Consider the following 16826-nt stretch of genomic DNA (forward strand, 5'->3'; position numbering starts at 1 on the left):
TCCTACCTCACCTTCCCCTTGACCAACCCTTGTGCTTTCCCATTGTCTAGCCATTGCAAGTACTGTCCACGCTTCCTCTCATTTACTTAACTAAAACCTATCTTTAGTTAATGCATTCAAGCCTGACTCAAGCCTTACCCCGTCCCGGAAGCCTTGCCTGGTAGCCTTGCAGGCCGTGTTTTCCTCTGCTTCTGTTGCTTACTTGCCTTCTGCCTTTTCTATATGTCCTCATTCTTCAACGGGAGATAAGTTCTCTGAGGACAGTTGTCTCCTGTGCCTTACACTGTGACGTACATATAGTTAGCACTTACTGAATGCTTATTGATGAGGATTGTTTTGAAGTCAGACCCCATGTCTATGCAGACCAGAATTTGACTCTGTATTTTTCAATTATTATATACTTAAAAATCATGGTATATTAAATACTAGGCATCAAGAATATAAGATCACCTGTAATTTCTAAACTGCTGAGAAAATAATTACTCTTCCTAGTTCTGTGTTACCTTCCCCATCTTTATTTGTAAGGTTTGACTTAATCGTTTTCAGAAGCCATGATATCTTTCCATCAAGTGCTAAGCTAAACACTGCCTAGAATGACTTGGTTACTGCTCTGTAGAAGTCTGCAGTTTGATAGTTGTAGATGAAGAAGATAATGACAGAAATGTGTGTGTGTGTCTGCACATACACACACATACATGTGCGTGACAGAGAAAGAGCATGACAGGTCACTGAAATACTTGAGTGTTGACTTTCTGTAATGAGAAAAGAACAGCCGGTTAATTTTTCGATCCCTGCTTTTATTTAGTCTTCTGTTCCCAAAACAGAAAAAGAAGAACTGTCATCTTTTAAAAATGTGGTAACGTAGTCATACAGGATGGGGCAGGTATATCTCATATTTACTCTCGTTTTCTGAAATACACTCATCTGGACCAACATTACATGGTATAAATATGATGATCTGGCCAATTTCCTCACACTTGTTTATTTGTATGGTCAAGGATTGTATTAATGCTTGATTTATTTCCTGTAAACAAAATTTAGGCTTTCCCCTAAAAACATAAAAAGTGAACTTGCTGATGTGTGTTGGCTGTAACTTATATTCTATGTTTTGCATACATGTTGGTAAACATTTTAGGAATAGAGGGCAGAGGGAATTATCTGTGACAGTTTCAAGATCTATCAGCAAAATTTAGGCTGGTGAAACCTTCCATCTTTTCTGATAAAACCTGGAAAGGCTTCCTGGAACGGGTGGAATTTCAGGAACTCTTTGGATGATGGAAAAGGAATAGGAAGTGAAGCACTCCAGGTATCTGATTCACCTTAAAAGGAAGCTCTGAGGTGAGACTGGCACGGCCAGATGCTTGGAGCGTGTGCCTGTGAGTGTATGCAGTGGGGGCCAGCTGGAGAGGAGAACTTGGCAGTGAGATGATCTATGCTACCCTGATGAATGGTTTTTGACACAGATACTGTCAGGCTTTAGGAGCAGGGTTTCATGATACAAGTAATGAAGACAGGAGAGAATTTGGACATTGGTTGACAGCTCAGATGGGGCATCAGGTATTGGAGGGTAGACTTTGGCAAATCAAGTGCCTTCAGTAGTACAGTTGAAGCAGTAGCAGTTGGAAAGAACAGTTAGGTGTGAAAGAATAGGATTTGAAAATGGCTATTGATTGTACCCCATGGACTATAACCTGCCAGGCTCCTCTGTCCATGGACTACTCTAGGCAAGAATACCAGAGTGGGTAGCCATTTACTTCTCCTGGTGATCTTCCTGACCCAGGGATCTAACCCAGGTTTCCTGCATTGCAGGCGAATTCTTTACTGTCTGAGCCACTGGGGAAGCTCCAGTTGTATATAAAGACTTTAAACATTCAATTGTATTTCCCATTGATTCCCACTTTTATTTTAAAGATGTGTTCCAGTAGACAAATGTTGATTTCCCTTGTGGAATCAGAATGACAGCAAAGAATCTTAACATTTTTCTTCCATAGTGTTCTGACTTTCACAAGCTTTTATATATGTTTTCCCATACAGCTGCAGCCCCTGTTAGAAACTAGCCTAATCGCTGGTGTTATAAGTGATATTTGCCTACACATTTTACAGCACACTTGATTAAAATATATGTTGTGTTTTCATCTCATACGAGTTTTTATGGTCTCTGGGAGACTTTTGTCCATATGCAGAGATGTTGGCTATGCCAGTGCTCTTGATGTTTAACAGAATTTCTTAGTTAAAGAGCAACAAGGAAAATATGAAAGGTCTTTTTAAGTAATGTGAATGAGCAAATGGAAAGAATGATTGGAGTTACTTTACTATTGGATTTACTGTGGATTGGTGTTACTATTGTAAAATGTAGTTCTGTGTATATTTAATCCATAAAAATCTATTGAAATTAATAGATGACTTAGTCAATAACAAAGGTTCTAAGAATCCAATAAAACAAACTTGTGTATGAATTTGGTGTTGTCTTTCTGCCAAAAGCCTGACCAAGGGAGGAGAGGTCCGCTGTATCAGTGAGACCATGGTACAAACATGATATTCTGCTAATTCAGACCGGGTTGTGCGAGCTTTCTTGTCTAGAGGAATGGATGGTTCCAGAGTGAAACATGGACAGCTGAAGAAATATCTTACTGTTCATAGCTCTGGTATCTGAAGTATTACTGCTTATAGTAATAGGAAAATATGAGCACAGGAGATGGTGAGTGGAATAAGATCACTATTTTTTCTCTTTTGCAAAGAAGTTGGTCTGGAAGGAACCTACATTGATTATGAAGGAGGGGTTCTGGGCTGTCTACCTTAATTTCATTAAATGTTTGTGTGCCCACTGTGGGTCAGATGGTGTGCTAGACCCTAGCTGTCTCTCTTCTGAGTGTTCACTCTAGTGAAGGAGAGAGAGATGATACATTTTTATATTCAAACAAATATTTTTATACTCAAAAGTTTTGTTGAGTACTAGGAAGGAAGAACAGAGAAGGCAGTGGCACCCCACTCCAGTACTCTTGCCTGGAAAATCCCATGGACGGAGGAGCCTGGAAGGCTGCAGTCCATGGGGTCTCTGAGGGTCGGACACAACTGAGCGACTTCACTTTCACGCATTGGAGAAGGAAATGGCAGCCCACTCCAGTGTTCTTGCCTGGAGAATCCCAGGGACGGGGGAGCCTCGTGGGCTGCCGTCTGTGGGGTCGCACAGAGTCGGACACAACTGAAGTGACTTAGCAGCAGCAGGAAGGAAGAATGGAAGTATCCTTTAAGGGAGGATGATTTGCTCTGAGAGATGTTTAAACTCAAACCCTAGGGCTGGAAAGACAAAATGGAAAGTCTGGAAAGATTTATTTATCTTTATTTTTTATTTATTTATTTGTTTGTTTTTATTTTACTTTACAATACTGTATTGGTTTTGCCATACATTGACATGAATCCGCCACGGGTGTACATGAGTTCCCAATCCTGAACCCCCCTCCCACCTCTCTCCCCATATCATCTCTCTGGGTCATCCCAGTGCACCAGCCCCAAGCATCCTGTATCCTGTATCGAACCTAGACTGGCGATTCATTTCTTACATGATAGTGTACATGTTTCAATGCCATTCTCCCAAGTCATCCCACCCTCTCCCTCTCCCACAGAGTCCATAGGTCTGTTCTATACGTCTGTGTCTCTTTTGCTGTCTTGCATACAGGGTTATCATTACCATCTTTCTAAATTCCATATATATGTGTTAGTATACTGTATTGGTGTTTTTCTTTCTGGCTTACTTCACTCTGTATAATTGGCTCCAGTTTCATCCACCTCATTAGAACGGATTCTTTAAATAAATATTTTATTTTGGAAATTTCCACATACACAAAAATAGAATTGTTTAATGAACTATGTATTCATCACTTAGCTTCAATGATTATCAACATTTTTGCTTATCTTGTTTCTTATATTCTCCTTCCTTTTTTCCTTTAGAATATTTTAAAGGAAATTCCAGACATCAAAATACAACTGTTTTAAGAGGCTTGAAGTGTAGTACTGATAAATGTTTATAGCATTGATAAACCTTGAAAACATTATGCTAAGGTGAAAGAAGGCAATTACAAAAGACCACATATTGGATGGTTCCCTTTTATGAAATGTCCAGAATAAGCAAATCTGTTGAGACAGAAACTAGACTAGTGGTTGCCGAGGGCTGAGAGGGTTCCAGGAAAATGGGGAGTGACTGCTAATGGGTTAAAAGGATGAATTGTATAATAAGTGAATTATTTTTTAATAAAGTATTGAAAAAGGGTAGTGGTGAAGGGGAGAGGAGCTTGAGGCAGGAAAGGAGTTTGTGTCTTTGAGGAAGTATCAATAAATAGAGCCCAGAATGGCTGAGCTTGGTAGGCGAGAAGGCGGGTGTATTAATATGAGGTTGGAGGAAGAAAGGAAATCTGATCTCACTGGGCTTTAGCTCCTGGTAAGGATTTTGAATTTGATCCAGATATAAGAGGAAGCCTATGAATGTTTTAAAGCAGGGTCAAGTGATCAGATTTATGTTTTAAAAGAGCACTCTGGCTTTTGTTTGGAGTGGAGTGAGAGGAGAAATGGGTTGTCTAGTTCAAAATGATGGTAATAGTCTAGGCAAGAGAAGATGATGTTTTAAGATAGGGTAATGCAATGGAGTTGGAAGAAGTGAACAATTGGAATGTATGTTCTGGGGACAGACTCAGCCCTCTCTAATGGCGTTAGACCGAGGAATTGAATATGGAGAGCAAATAAGAAGGAAGACTCAAAAATGGTGTTTAAGTTCTAGCTTGAACACTTGAGTGAAGTGTAATGCCACATATCGAGATAGGACTGAGCAAGAATAGGCTTCAGGCAGAGGTTGAGTTCGTTTATAAATACATTAAGGTTGTGATGCTTAAGACATAACCACATAGTAATATCAAGTAAGATGTATTTTTATCTATTTGTATTCTAGTATTAGGGTTTTATGTAAGATTTTTGTGTAATCAAAGGAATGCTGCTACCCTTAGAGATGTGAAAACGTTTTCATCTAGTTCAAATCTCTCATTAAGTAAACAAAACTCAGATAAGTGAAATGTTTTATCCAGGGTCACAGAGGCTGAAACTTGACTGTCTTGACTTATAGGCAGCTTTTTTTTTTTCCTCCGCCTAAGGGAGAAATGTCTCATAAGCCATTTACTAAAACGTCCCCAGAGTAATTCTTTTCTGAGTTCTTTCCAAAACTAAGAGGAAAAGGATCGGGTTTGGAGTGGGAATATTGGGTGAAGATTGCCCTGGAGCTGCTGGATTGACAGCAGAGATGTGGGAGCTCAGAGGGGAGGTCCGAGCAGCTTTGGCAGCACAGCACGGCCAGTGGGCTACCATTCTGCTTCTTAACTGAAAATAGATATCAGAAAACCAGACCATTGGTGGAAGAGAGAGCCAAAAGTGCAACAATTAAGAAGTATTCCTCCTGCTTTTGCTGACTTATTGAGTATGAATATTTTATGTGAGAGGATGAGATTCTAAAGCAGATTTCTATGCTAGGTACGTAAGAGTATAAGTTTTGGTAAGTAATGTGACTTACTTAAAACGTTTTGCTCTTGGGAAATGCTTTTATTAAAGAAAAGAAACATGTCAGAGAGCTACTAGTGTTAGTGAAGCGGGACCTCTCATGGGACACAATTTGGGTACAGCCTCTGAAGTTTCAGTTTCTAGTAGCATGTGTCCAGAAACTAAAATTATACCAGTCTTCCCAGGGACTGTCTGTCGTGGAGGAAAGATTTATGCCAACCAGATGAATGCCTGGACAGACTAGAATGCCAGTGTTTCAACTTATCATGGAGATGGATGTAACAGAAATGAAACTTCAATGGCTGGTTATTTATCTAGTAGTTCAAGTCACCTTTTCATAATAATTAAATAATTAATAGAACAGTCCTTCAGGAGCTTATAATCGGAGCACAGGGAAAAAAATTGTTTTTAGGATCTGGAAAGATCAGATCAGCCACAGATGTCCCACAGAGTCATCCCAGCAGTATGATAAAATCCTCCTCTCTCCTTTTGGTTTGCGCTGGGAGATGCAACGGATTCTTAATCTACCCTTCTGTCTTTTAAATGCTTCCTGCAGACTGACTGTTCTGATCTGAGAGGACTTGAGGCAGTCACGTTACAGTAAGGTGGACTAGATTATAGATTTTATGTTCCATTCCTGAAGATACTTTTCTTAACTTGATTGAACTTGCAAGTTTCCCAAGGCTTCATACACTGCACACAATGTCTCTCTTAGTGGCTGTTTGCTACAGACAGGTCATCTGGTTTTCAGTGCTTCTTAAATTGGAGCATAGGAGTCACTGGGGAAATTTGTTAAAAGTGCAGATTTTCAAGTTTGACCTCTTTGATTCAGATTAAGTAGATCTGGGGACTGAGTTTATTCTTAGGTCTTACCTACAGTTAGAGAAACATCATATATGTGTGAATTCTTAGCAGTTTCATTTCCAGGGGCAAATTCTTTCCTGAAGTCTATGATACTCTATCTGCGAAGACAGAAATTTACTTTCAAAACCTTGGAAAGTTTCTTAAGTACCCACAACCAATTTTTAAAACAGGTCAAATTTTTGTAGTTAATTCTTGCTTTTAATTTATTTATTTTTGCCAGAATACTCTGGGGAAGCTGTGGTTATGTTGGCTACACAGAAAGAAACCTCTCTTTGTTCCAGAATATCTTGAATATCTGCTCTGGTTCAAGACTTCCTCATCTCCCAGGTGGACAAGTCACAGCTTTCTTCAGAATTGCACCCCATCCGTCCTCTCCCTGGGTGTACGTTATTAATGGAGTGATGGTAGCTGTTGTTGGATTTGGGGTAGAGGGAAGAACATAGTCAGGTTGTGACAGGAGGAAGATGGATTAGATGGGAGTATCAGTCTCTAGGGAGTGAGTACGTTTTTTTGTTTTTAAAGAAAAGCTAGTATTAGAATGAAATAGCAAATTCGGAAAATGTGGAGTGTAATATGTAATGCTTGAACAATCAGAAGCAAGAGATCTCAGCCTTCTGGGAACAGGATCCCAGAAGGATCCTCAAACCCGTCTATTGTGTTCCAACATTTACTTATTTGCACATGGTATTTTCCTTTCTTGTCTGCTGCCTCACTGTTAACACTTACTGAATACCTACTTTGTGTGCCTTTATTAGGACGTGAAAATATAGTGGTGAACGAGATTAAATTGGTCCTTGTCCTAACAGAGCTTACAGTTTCATGGGGTTGGGGAATGAGATACCAAGTTAAAACCCATATGATAGCATAATGGTAACTAGGGAAAAAAAAAAAAGGAAAAAGTGCTGTGAATGGATGGAAAAGGGCATCTATTCTAATCTAGAAGGTCAGGAGTGTTCCAATTGAATTTCACTGACTTTTTAGCCTAGACCTGAAGAATCAATAGGACTTAATTAGAAAACTGGGGAGTTGAGAGGAGGGTGTTTGTTTTGGGTAGGGGAACACCTTTTCCTTAAGGCCTGAGGCAGGGAGGAATAACAGAAATACCTAAGGAGGCCTGTGTCATTGGAGGTTAGTGAACCAGAGGGAGAGGCCAAGGGAAAGTTGCTCAGTCGTAGCCGACTCTTTGCGACCCCATGGACTGTAGCCTACCAGGCTTCTCAGTCCATGGGATTTTCCAGGCAAGAGTACTGGAGTGGGTTGCCATTTCCTTCTCCAGGGGATCTTCCTGACCCAGGAATCGAACCCGAGACTCCCACATTGTAGGCAGACGCTTTACCCACTGAGCCACCAGGGCAACAACTCAACGTAGGAAGGTTAGGCAGAGGCCTTACAGTTTACAGAGATGTTTTTGTACTTTATCCCCAAATTAGGGGTGAGGGGTTTTAAGGATGTGACAAAGAGTGTGGTCATGTTCAGATTAATATTTGAAAATGGTGACTTTGGCTGTTTTGTAGAGAAAGCATTGTGGAGTACAAGGTAGGAATTAGCAGACTGAGCAAGTTATTGTATAGACTCTTGAGACTGTTAGTTCATGGGAGAGATGATGGCAGTATGGACCAGGGTGTTAGGGCTGAAGGTAGAGAGAACTGAATGAAGAATTATTTTGTAGCATGAGTTGGTAGGACTTAGTGAGAGATGGATTAGATATGGAATATGAAAGAAAGGGATGTCAGGATTGACTCCTAGATTTCATGATTGAATTGAGTGCGAATAATAGTTATTTTCATTGAGATTGTAAGAATGCTAGAGAAGCAGGCTTGCAGGAAAGATACGAGCTATTTTGAAAGTTCTTTCTCTATGGATTCTTATTCTTCATGTTTGAAACTATAACTCCCACAAGATTCTGCTCAGAATTGCCCTCCTGTGAAGTCATTCTGAAGCTCCCTGAACGCCCCGCCTCTACCATTTTCCATAGAGCAGTAAATTGTGCCCTTGTGTCATTTGGTAAAGTCTTCTCTTAGTATTTCTGTCTCTACTTGATAATTGGGCTTCCAGGTGGCTCAGTGGTAAAGAATCAGCCTGCCAGTGCATGAAACTTGGGTTCGTTCCTTCGGTCAGGAAGATCTCCTGGAGGAGGAAATGGCAACTCACTCCAGTATTTTCGCCTGGGAAATCCCATGGACAGAGGAGCCTGGCTCTGTCCATGGGGTCCAAGGAATCGGATACGACTGAGCGCGTATGCATGCACGCATTTGATAAATTAAGTGCTTGCTTTTTGCTTGCTTTTCTCTCTCCCCAGACTTGATTTCTTGGGCAGGGACTACCAAATAGCTCTTATTTGTTTAATGTTCTCCAAATGTGGATAATTCTACAAGTGTTTTCCACTGAGTTACATAGTATGTTAAGATTTCCTTTATCTTAAATTCAGGTAATACTAGATTAAGTTATTTTACTACAGAACTTTCCCCAATCTTTGTATTCTAATATGGCTTGTGAATCTCTGGGAAGGGCATAACATGTATAGTATTTTCCAATATTATTTAGTTCTCCCAACCTCTCCTCCACCAGATTTTGTTTTCTGAGCATCTCATGTTACTACTGTTGAGTGTAGGAGCTGGTGATAGGAACAAAGGTGGGAATGCTGGTTTGGATGTACGCTTGTCACGGTAGGGACATAGTTCACTGAGTGTGGATGACATGAAAAGCAAACCCACGGCCATGGGCGAACATCACTGGATGTCTTTGGGAAGCTTGTTTTGCCTACAGTTGTTGCAGATCTAGTTCTTTTACTCCCACTGAACAAAACAGACATCAGGGGATGAGAATTTACTGTCTCTTGTTTGCCCTTGCCAGGCTAAAAAAGCTAGGTGACATGAAGTGACAAATTTTGTTCTGTTTCTTTGTAGCTAAGCTGGGAAGAGTGGAACAAAAAATTCTTTGGTCCTTTTATTTATTAACTCTCAACATCAAAACAGTGCCTTTCTTACACCACCTGGGTTGTTCATAAAATAAACAGTTATATTAGTACCTTTTTTTTATAAAAGAAATAAATGTTCAGTATTTTTCTAAGGCTATTTATATTCTGTTTAGAGAGTTGGCTTTAGTGATGCAAAACCTAGGTCTCAGGGAAATATAGAGTGGAGAGACTAAATGAGAAAGACAGTATCTTTTTTTTGAAAAGCTTATGAATTTATTTTAGAGGGGAGTTTTCTCTTTTTCAAAAGTTAGAAAGTTCAAGATAATTCATTTTTAGGGTAAAACCTAATAGAAAGTTTTACCAGGAACTCACTGACTCAAACAGAAAAAAAAAATTGTTTTTAAACTTAAATTTTATTTTGTAATGCCAAATGGCACTATTGTGTTGTATTTATTAACAGATTTTAACTTCTGGCATCTTCCTTATAGTCATGTGCAGAGGGTTAGGGGCCTTTGCTTCTCAGACTATAGAGTTAACAATGGACGTTATTTTTTTGAATGACATAAAATACAGCTTGGATTAGTCACAACCACACCTACATCTATATATCCGCATCTTAATTTATATGTTTTGATTGACTTGCCCCACCTTTTATTATTGTAGACGTTCATTTCCAAATGGGAGTAGCCTGGAGTGGCAGGGACAAATTGATCATTTTTAGTCCTGCTCTCAGAGAAATTATCAGCTTCCGTCATCAGTTTAATATTCCCCCACCTATCAGGGCCAGTCTTTAGAACTGAACCTCTGAGGTTACCATGAAGCGCCATCAAAATCTGTGAATAAAGATTTATTTTATTCTTCCCTTTAAGAAATGCCTGGGGAAAGGAAAAGTAATCACTGAATACTCTTAGCAGCAGAGATAGGGGCTGTATGAGTAAAATGTAGTGATATATTTTAGCAGCAAAAAACAGCTGTGGTTTTTTATGCTTCTTGCTTACTATCAGTCCAGTCACTTCTGTGCTGTGCTACCTTTACACAAACAATGATGCTATACATGGAACTGTGGTCAGTGTTACGTAGCAGCCTAGATGGGAGGAGGGGTGTGGGCGAGAAGGGATACACGTATAAGTGTGGCTGAATCCCTTTGTTGTTCACCCGGAGCTTATCACTACATTGTTAAGCGGCCATACCTCAATACAAAATAAAAAAGTTTTGTTTTAAAAATTGATGCTATAAACTTGTCTAGACATGGTAATCTGCAGTTGCTTATTCTACTGAAAAAAATCACTGTTTATGGGACTTCCCTGGCGGTCCAGTGGCTAAGACTCTGCACTCCCAATGCAGGGGGCCTGGGTTCGATCCCTGGTTAGGGAACCAGATTCCATGTGCCACAACTAAGGATCAAAGAACCTGCATGCCCAGCACAGCCACATAAATAAATACTTAAAAAATTAATCACAGTTTAAGATGTGTTTTTGGGAATGCTTCACTCTGTACTTTGGCTCCTAATAAAACATGTGCTGTCCAGGAAACCACTTTTAACCATAGAAACTCCCGCATTTGTTTCAGGTCGATCTTCTCTCTTTCCCTTTGAAGATGCCTTCCTGGACGACAGTCACGGCGATCAGTCTTTGTCATCTGGCTTAAGTTCTCCCACTCGCTGTCAGAATGGGGAGCGAGTAGAGCGCTACTCTAGAAAGGTGTTTGTTGGAGGCCTTCCTCCTGATATCGATGAAGGTACCATGCCCTCACTAATGGCTTAATAAAGGCCAGGGTTATTACTTGTGTGATCTGACCCTACCTGTCCTCTCGAAGACGGCTTTAAGACTTTCATGTCTTAGTGTCAGGAGATGAGGATGCTCAATAGATGGAAAAGAAAGAAGTTTTGCACCTCTGGTGTGCTCTTCAGACATGGCAGTCTCCAAACAGCTTCTCATTTCCTCGTTACTAATTTTGGGTCACATTTTTAAATGATAATGAGAACTAATTACAAAACTCTTCCAGTAAGCCCCTTGTGTGCTATGTGCTTCATATTATCTCATTTAAACTCCACAGCTCTCCTCTAAGTCATCTCCTGCCAACTCCCTTTTGTAGATGAGGAAATGAAGGATCAGAGAGATAGTGGTGCAATTGGAATCAAAATCCAACTGATTCCAGAACTTTGTTCCTATCCATCACACCATACCATTTCATAATTTAATGTAGATACCTGTTAATGAAATAACCCCTTTTGCCTTTGAAAGAATTGAGGCTAATTAGAATATTTCTTAATAATACGTTTGAGATACTAGCAATCCAAAAGTGAGTTTCACTAGTGCCTAAAGCTGGTCAACACATAGTAGGTTGTCAGTAAATATTTGTTGACTAGAAGAATGAAATAGAATTGTGACAGAGTTAACTCAAGGGAAGAAAACAACTCTAGTTCTAGTAGGCTTTGGATCTGCTATAAAAATATTGGTAAAACAGAATTGTTTTGCCAGCGTTATTCAAGCTATAATATTTTTCTTAATTTACCATGATTTTCTTTTTTTCATGAGAGAAATGGTTTTACTTTAGGTTTACTGCTTTGACGTTGTACACAGCTGAAGGCTCATTTTTCTCTAAACTATTCTTTTACTAGTGTTAATCTCATCTGTAGAGATGCCTGTTAATGGAAAACCCCTTGGATTTTTCTTTAAGACAATGGTTTTGATCATGGCTGTGGTTTAGTCGCTCAGTCCTGTCTGACTCATTGCGACCCCGTGGCCTGTTGCACACCAGGCTTCCCTGTACTGAGAGAGTGGCAACTTAAACCTGATCAGGAGCTCAGTTATAACCTTCTGCTTTGAATCAAAAGTCAGAAGGTAAAGATAAGTCCGTTAAGCTATACCTTTTGAAACATTTTCTTTATAGGATGTGTGGTAGATATGTGTAAGAGAAAGAGGCCATTGGCTTTTAGTTTTTTCTTATCCTTAAGTCACTTATTGTCCCTGCTCCTCACCAAAAGAATAGTATCTATTTCTAAAAGAATCTTATATTAACAATAATAATCTGATATTAATAATCTGAGATTAATAATCTCAGAGATTACTTCACATAAGTAGAAATGTATTTCAAATATTTTGTGTATTTTGCCTTTTTTTTTTTTCTAAAAACGGAGAACATTCCTATTTTTACAGCCTCCTTTTTCCTTGACAGAGTAGTCACCTTCGCTAATGTCAGATATTTTTTCTTCCAGATTCTTTATATTAGGCTTATTGAAAGTGAAGGGAAGTAAATTATAGTTTGAAACACATTCTGCATGGTTGATAGCAGATAACCAAATGTACCCCTCTAACAGTGTTATTTCACTTAATAAATTTGACTTCTGTAAAGAATGCTCTAGAAAACAGCTCTCAAAAAAACATTTTAAAATAAAAAGATATCTTTGATGCTATTCTGTCTGCAGTATTTTTTCTCTTCTGCTAACATTCCTTCTTTGTTTTGTAGATGAGATCACTGCCAGCTTTCGCAGGTTTGGACCTCTTGTCGTAGACTGGCCTCACAAAGCTGAAAGCAAGTCGTATTTTCCTCCTAAAGGTAATGTGCTTAAAATGTCTGCACTGTTCGCCGGTTGGAGAACTAGCATGACAGTTCAATAAAATGCAGCATTTTAACTCTGGAAATAGCTTTTGACTTTCCCCCCCATTAAGAAATCATTTTAATGTTGATTGTTTTGGAGACTGTTCCCCCAGGAGCATACTGATTGTTTCATAGCATCTACTTTTATTGGCAATGAGATCCGGTGAGTCTGCTGTGAAGGAGCCTTGGCTAACTTTTCATTAATTGAAAGAAAAGATCTAGGGTTTGAGGATTGTCAACAATGGAAAAGATTATTTTGAATAAAATTTTATTTGTAGCCCTAGCCCTGTAGTTTTATAGATCTTATAAAACCCCAAACTTGGAACAGCTAGTGACAGAAGAAGAATGACATTTTATGAAATTACCTTTATCCATGACTGTATCTTAAGTGACTTAGCCTGGTGATGGGTAGAGGGCGAAGTAGCATGACCTTGACTCCCTTTCCATAGCCTTGCTTTCCTTACTTTTGGTAGGCTTTTTTGATGGTTTATGAGGGCATGAAAATATATCACTTTGTTTATAGTTTATCATTTTGTGGAATCTAGGGAACTTTTCTGATGGTATTAATTCTGGGTATGTTCCTACATTTATATTGAAGAGTGTTTTGAGCTATAGAGAAAGTTTTCTTCTTGTGTTATGGTCTGTGTTTCAAGGATGTCCTTCCTCTCTAAGGAATTCGGCTTTGATGTGTGTTATTATGTAACAGTACTCACCACAAGAATATGGAGTCTAAATACCTGTCCTTCCTGTGCCTTGTACAAGAATCAAATTATAGCTTAGCCTAGGAATGGCAGGAGGCTTCCTTTTATGTCTGGTTTATTAGATTTGTTACCTGTACTTCTCCTCACTCTATTGCCTATGAAATAATTTATTCACTAAATATAAGGTTATTTGTTTGCTTTTAACATTCTTCTGTTGATCCTCTCCAATAATTTTTTAAAATTAAAAATAAGTTTTATATTAGTCTAAAAAGATAAAAATCATCACACTGATTATTTCAGTGAAGGAATGTATTCACTTTGTGGTACATATATGACTCTAAAGAAATATTTAAAACATGTTTTTAACAGTGATTAATGGTTTGTTGAGTCAGAACCGTGGTATTTCAGTGAATGAATGAGTTCATCTCACTGTGCTGCATGTAATACACTCTGTAAAGTCACATGTATAAAAAGGTGTTCCTGAGAGTACTAGTTGTACATGTGAATGAAGGCAGTGTCATTTTAGGGAAAGAATGTATCCACCATGCTGTGGTGTATGTGATACACTCTATAAAATGGCATGTATAAAAGATACCTTCCCTCTACCTCCCCGAGACTGAGTATGTATTTATTCTTGAAATTAAATTTCAAATACATCTTATAAACAACCAACAATATTGTGCTTTAGACATGTGTAAGAGATATTTTTAAGAGTGCTAGTGGAAAAAAAATCATTCTGAGAAGGTTATAAAAATGATTCTGGGATAAAAGGTGCAGAATGATCATTGTAAAAACTAAAAATGAAAATAAGCACATCTATGATCATGTCCAAAGAAAATTAACCCAAATATACCTCTGTCAGAGATGATCACTGTATACATTTTATTAAATATCTTTCTTATATTTCTTTATGAATACATACATTTATATGAAATTTAAAATTTTATATGATTGGGATCACAGTATATATGCTAATATTTAATAACCTGCATTTCCCCCCAGCAATGTCAACATCTTTCTATAAGAAACTTACATTATCCTTAATGATCTTGTTTTATTTAGTCAGTCCAATTGAAAGAGGAGAGTGAAAAAGTTGGCTTAAAGCTCAGCATTCAGAAAACTAAGATCATGGCATCTGGTCCCATCACTTCCTGGGAAATAGATGGGGAAACAGTGGAAACAGTGTCAGACTTTATTTTGGGGGGGCTCCAAATGCAGATGGTGATTGCAGCCATGAAATTGAAAGACGCTTACTCCTTGGAAGAAAAGTTATGACCAACCTAGATAGTATATTCAAAAGCAGAGACATTACTTTGCCGACTAAGGTCCGTCTAGTCAAGGCGATGGTTTTTCCACTGGTCATATATGGATGTGAGAGTTGGACTGTGAAGAAATCTGAGCGCCAAAGAATTGATGCTTTTGGATGGTGAAGAAATCTGAGCGCCAAAGAATTGATGCTTTTGAACTGTGGTGTTGGAGAAGACTCTTGAGAGTCCCTTGGATTGCAAGGAGATCAGTCCTGGGTGTTCATTGGAAGAACTGATACTAAAGCTGAAACTCCAGTACTTTGGCCACCTCATGCGAAGAGTTGACTCATTGGAAAAGACTCTGATGCTGGGAGGGATTGGGGGCAGGAGGAGAAGGGGACAACAGAGAATGAGATGGCTGATGGTATCACCAACTCGATGGATATGAATTTGAGTGAACTCTGGGAGATGGTGATGGACAGGGAGGCCTTGTGTGCTGCGATTCATGGGGTCGCAAAGAGTCGGACAAGACTGCGCGACTGAACTGAACTGAACTGAGGACATTAAGTTGCTTTCAGTTTTTTCTCATGCTGCTTCAGTGAATATCCTTGTGCCTTCATTTTTTTGCTTTTTTCTATGACATCTTAGGGTGAATTTGCAAAAGTGAGGTACGTGTTTATACACACTGCCAAGCTGCCCTTAACAAAGATCATACACATTTATATTCCACTGGTAGTACCTAATTTGTGAAACTTTGTTCTGTTGACGATCTAGAGATATGGCTCTTTTTCAATCTTTGCCAATCTGATGGTTAAAATAGCATCCTTTCTGGCATTTTTCCTCTTACTAGCCATTTGAATTTATTATTTTACTTTATTTCATTGACATTTCATTTCTGTCTGGGATTAATAATGGAGTAAGGAACAAGAAAAGATCCACCTTTGTTTTTCCAAGTAATATGCCAGCTGTCCCAGCTGTCATTTATTGACAGTTCTTTTTTTTCCTTATTGATTTGAATCATTAGAATTCAGTATTGGTTGAAAGGTCATCTCTCTTGTTTCTCTACACTGTATTTCAGAGACTAATTTTTTAAAAAGGTAAAAGATTTCATTAGTAATTTTGTTTACATGTTACAATGATAGGTTTTTTTTGATATATTGGATTAAAATATATTAAAATTAACCTCACCTGTTTCTGATTTTTAGCTTTTTAAATGTAGATATTGGAAAATTTTAAATTACATATGTGACTCATATTTATTGGGCAGCACACCTGCAGAGCACGAGTCAACAAACTCTCTTTGTTTAGCTGTGAGCTCAGAATGGTTTTTATATTTTTAAGTGTTGTGAAAACACATACACAGAGAAGAATAGATAATAGAGACTATATGTGGCCCTCAAATCCCTTTGCAGAAAGTTTATTGACTTCTGTAGCCCAGAGAATTGTTTACCTTCTGAGACATCCAGTGACAAAGGAGGCATTTATTTCAGAGGAAGTCTGTGTAGACATAACTAATTATTAAATTTCGTTCTTCTGTTGGAGATGATCACTGTAAAAGTAACAGTGAAAATAAGGATATATATGGTCATACAGTCTTTACCCATTGGTCAGTTGTGTCCAATAGAGTAAAACAGAGTAAGTCATTGTTGTGACGTATGTTTTTGGTACATCAAGGACTATCAGTTCCCTTCAGGTCTTCTCTTTTCCAAGCTAAATATTTTCACATCTCTGCTCATATTTTATGCATAATGGACCACCATTATTCTTGCCTGCCTTTTTGGTACGTGTATCATCTCTGGAACTTCCCGCTTAAATTTGCCTCTGAGAGTTAAAGAGAAAACATTTGGGTTGGTATAAGCAGTGTAGAGCTTAGCAGCTCTATGAACTCTCCATGGTTTGGGTGCCATTCCTATTTAACAGCGCAATAACATAGACTTGTAGGACATTAGAGAAGTTGCC

At 38.6% G+C, this 16826-nt stretch overlaps 1 protein-coding gene across 7 annotated transcripts in view; it reads left to right on the forward strand.

Moving 5' to 3' along the window:
* Positions 1-16826, forward strand: part of CPEB3 (cytoplasmic polyadenylation element binding protein 3) — a 202761-nt gene that overhangs the window by 112199 nt on the left and 73736 nt on the right. For all 7 annotated transcript variants that reach the window (XM_018041465.1, XM_018041460.1, XM_018041463.1 and 4 more), the window contains 2 exons: positions 10889-11056; positions 12788-12877. In XM_018041465.1, coding sequence (XP_017896954.1) covers positions 10889-11056; positions 12788-12877 — 258 coding nt within the window. The remainder of the gene's footprint in view (positions 1-10888; positions 11057-12787; positions 12878-16826) is intronic.

The sequence above is a fragment of the Capra hircus genome, chromosome 26 (assembly GCF_001704415.2).
Source record: "Capra hircus breed San Clemente chromosome 26, ASM170441v1, whole genome shotgun sequence".
NCBI lineage: Eukaryota > Metazoa > Chordata > Mammalia > Artiodactyla > Bovidae > Capra > Capra hircus.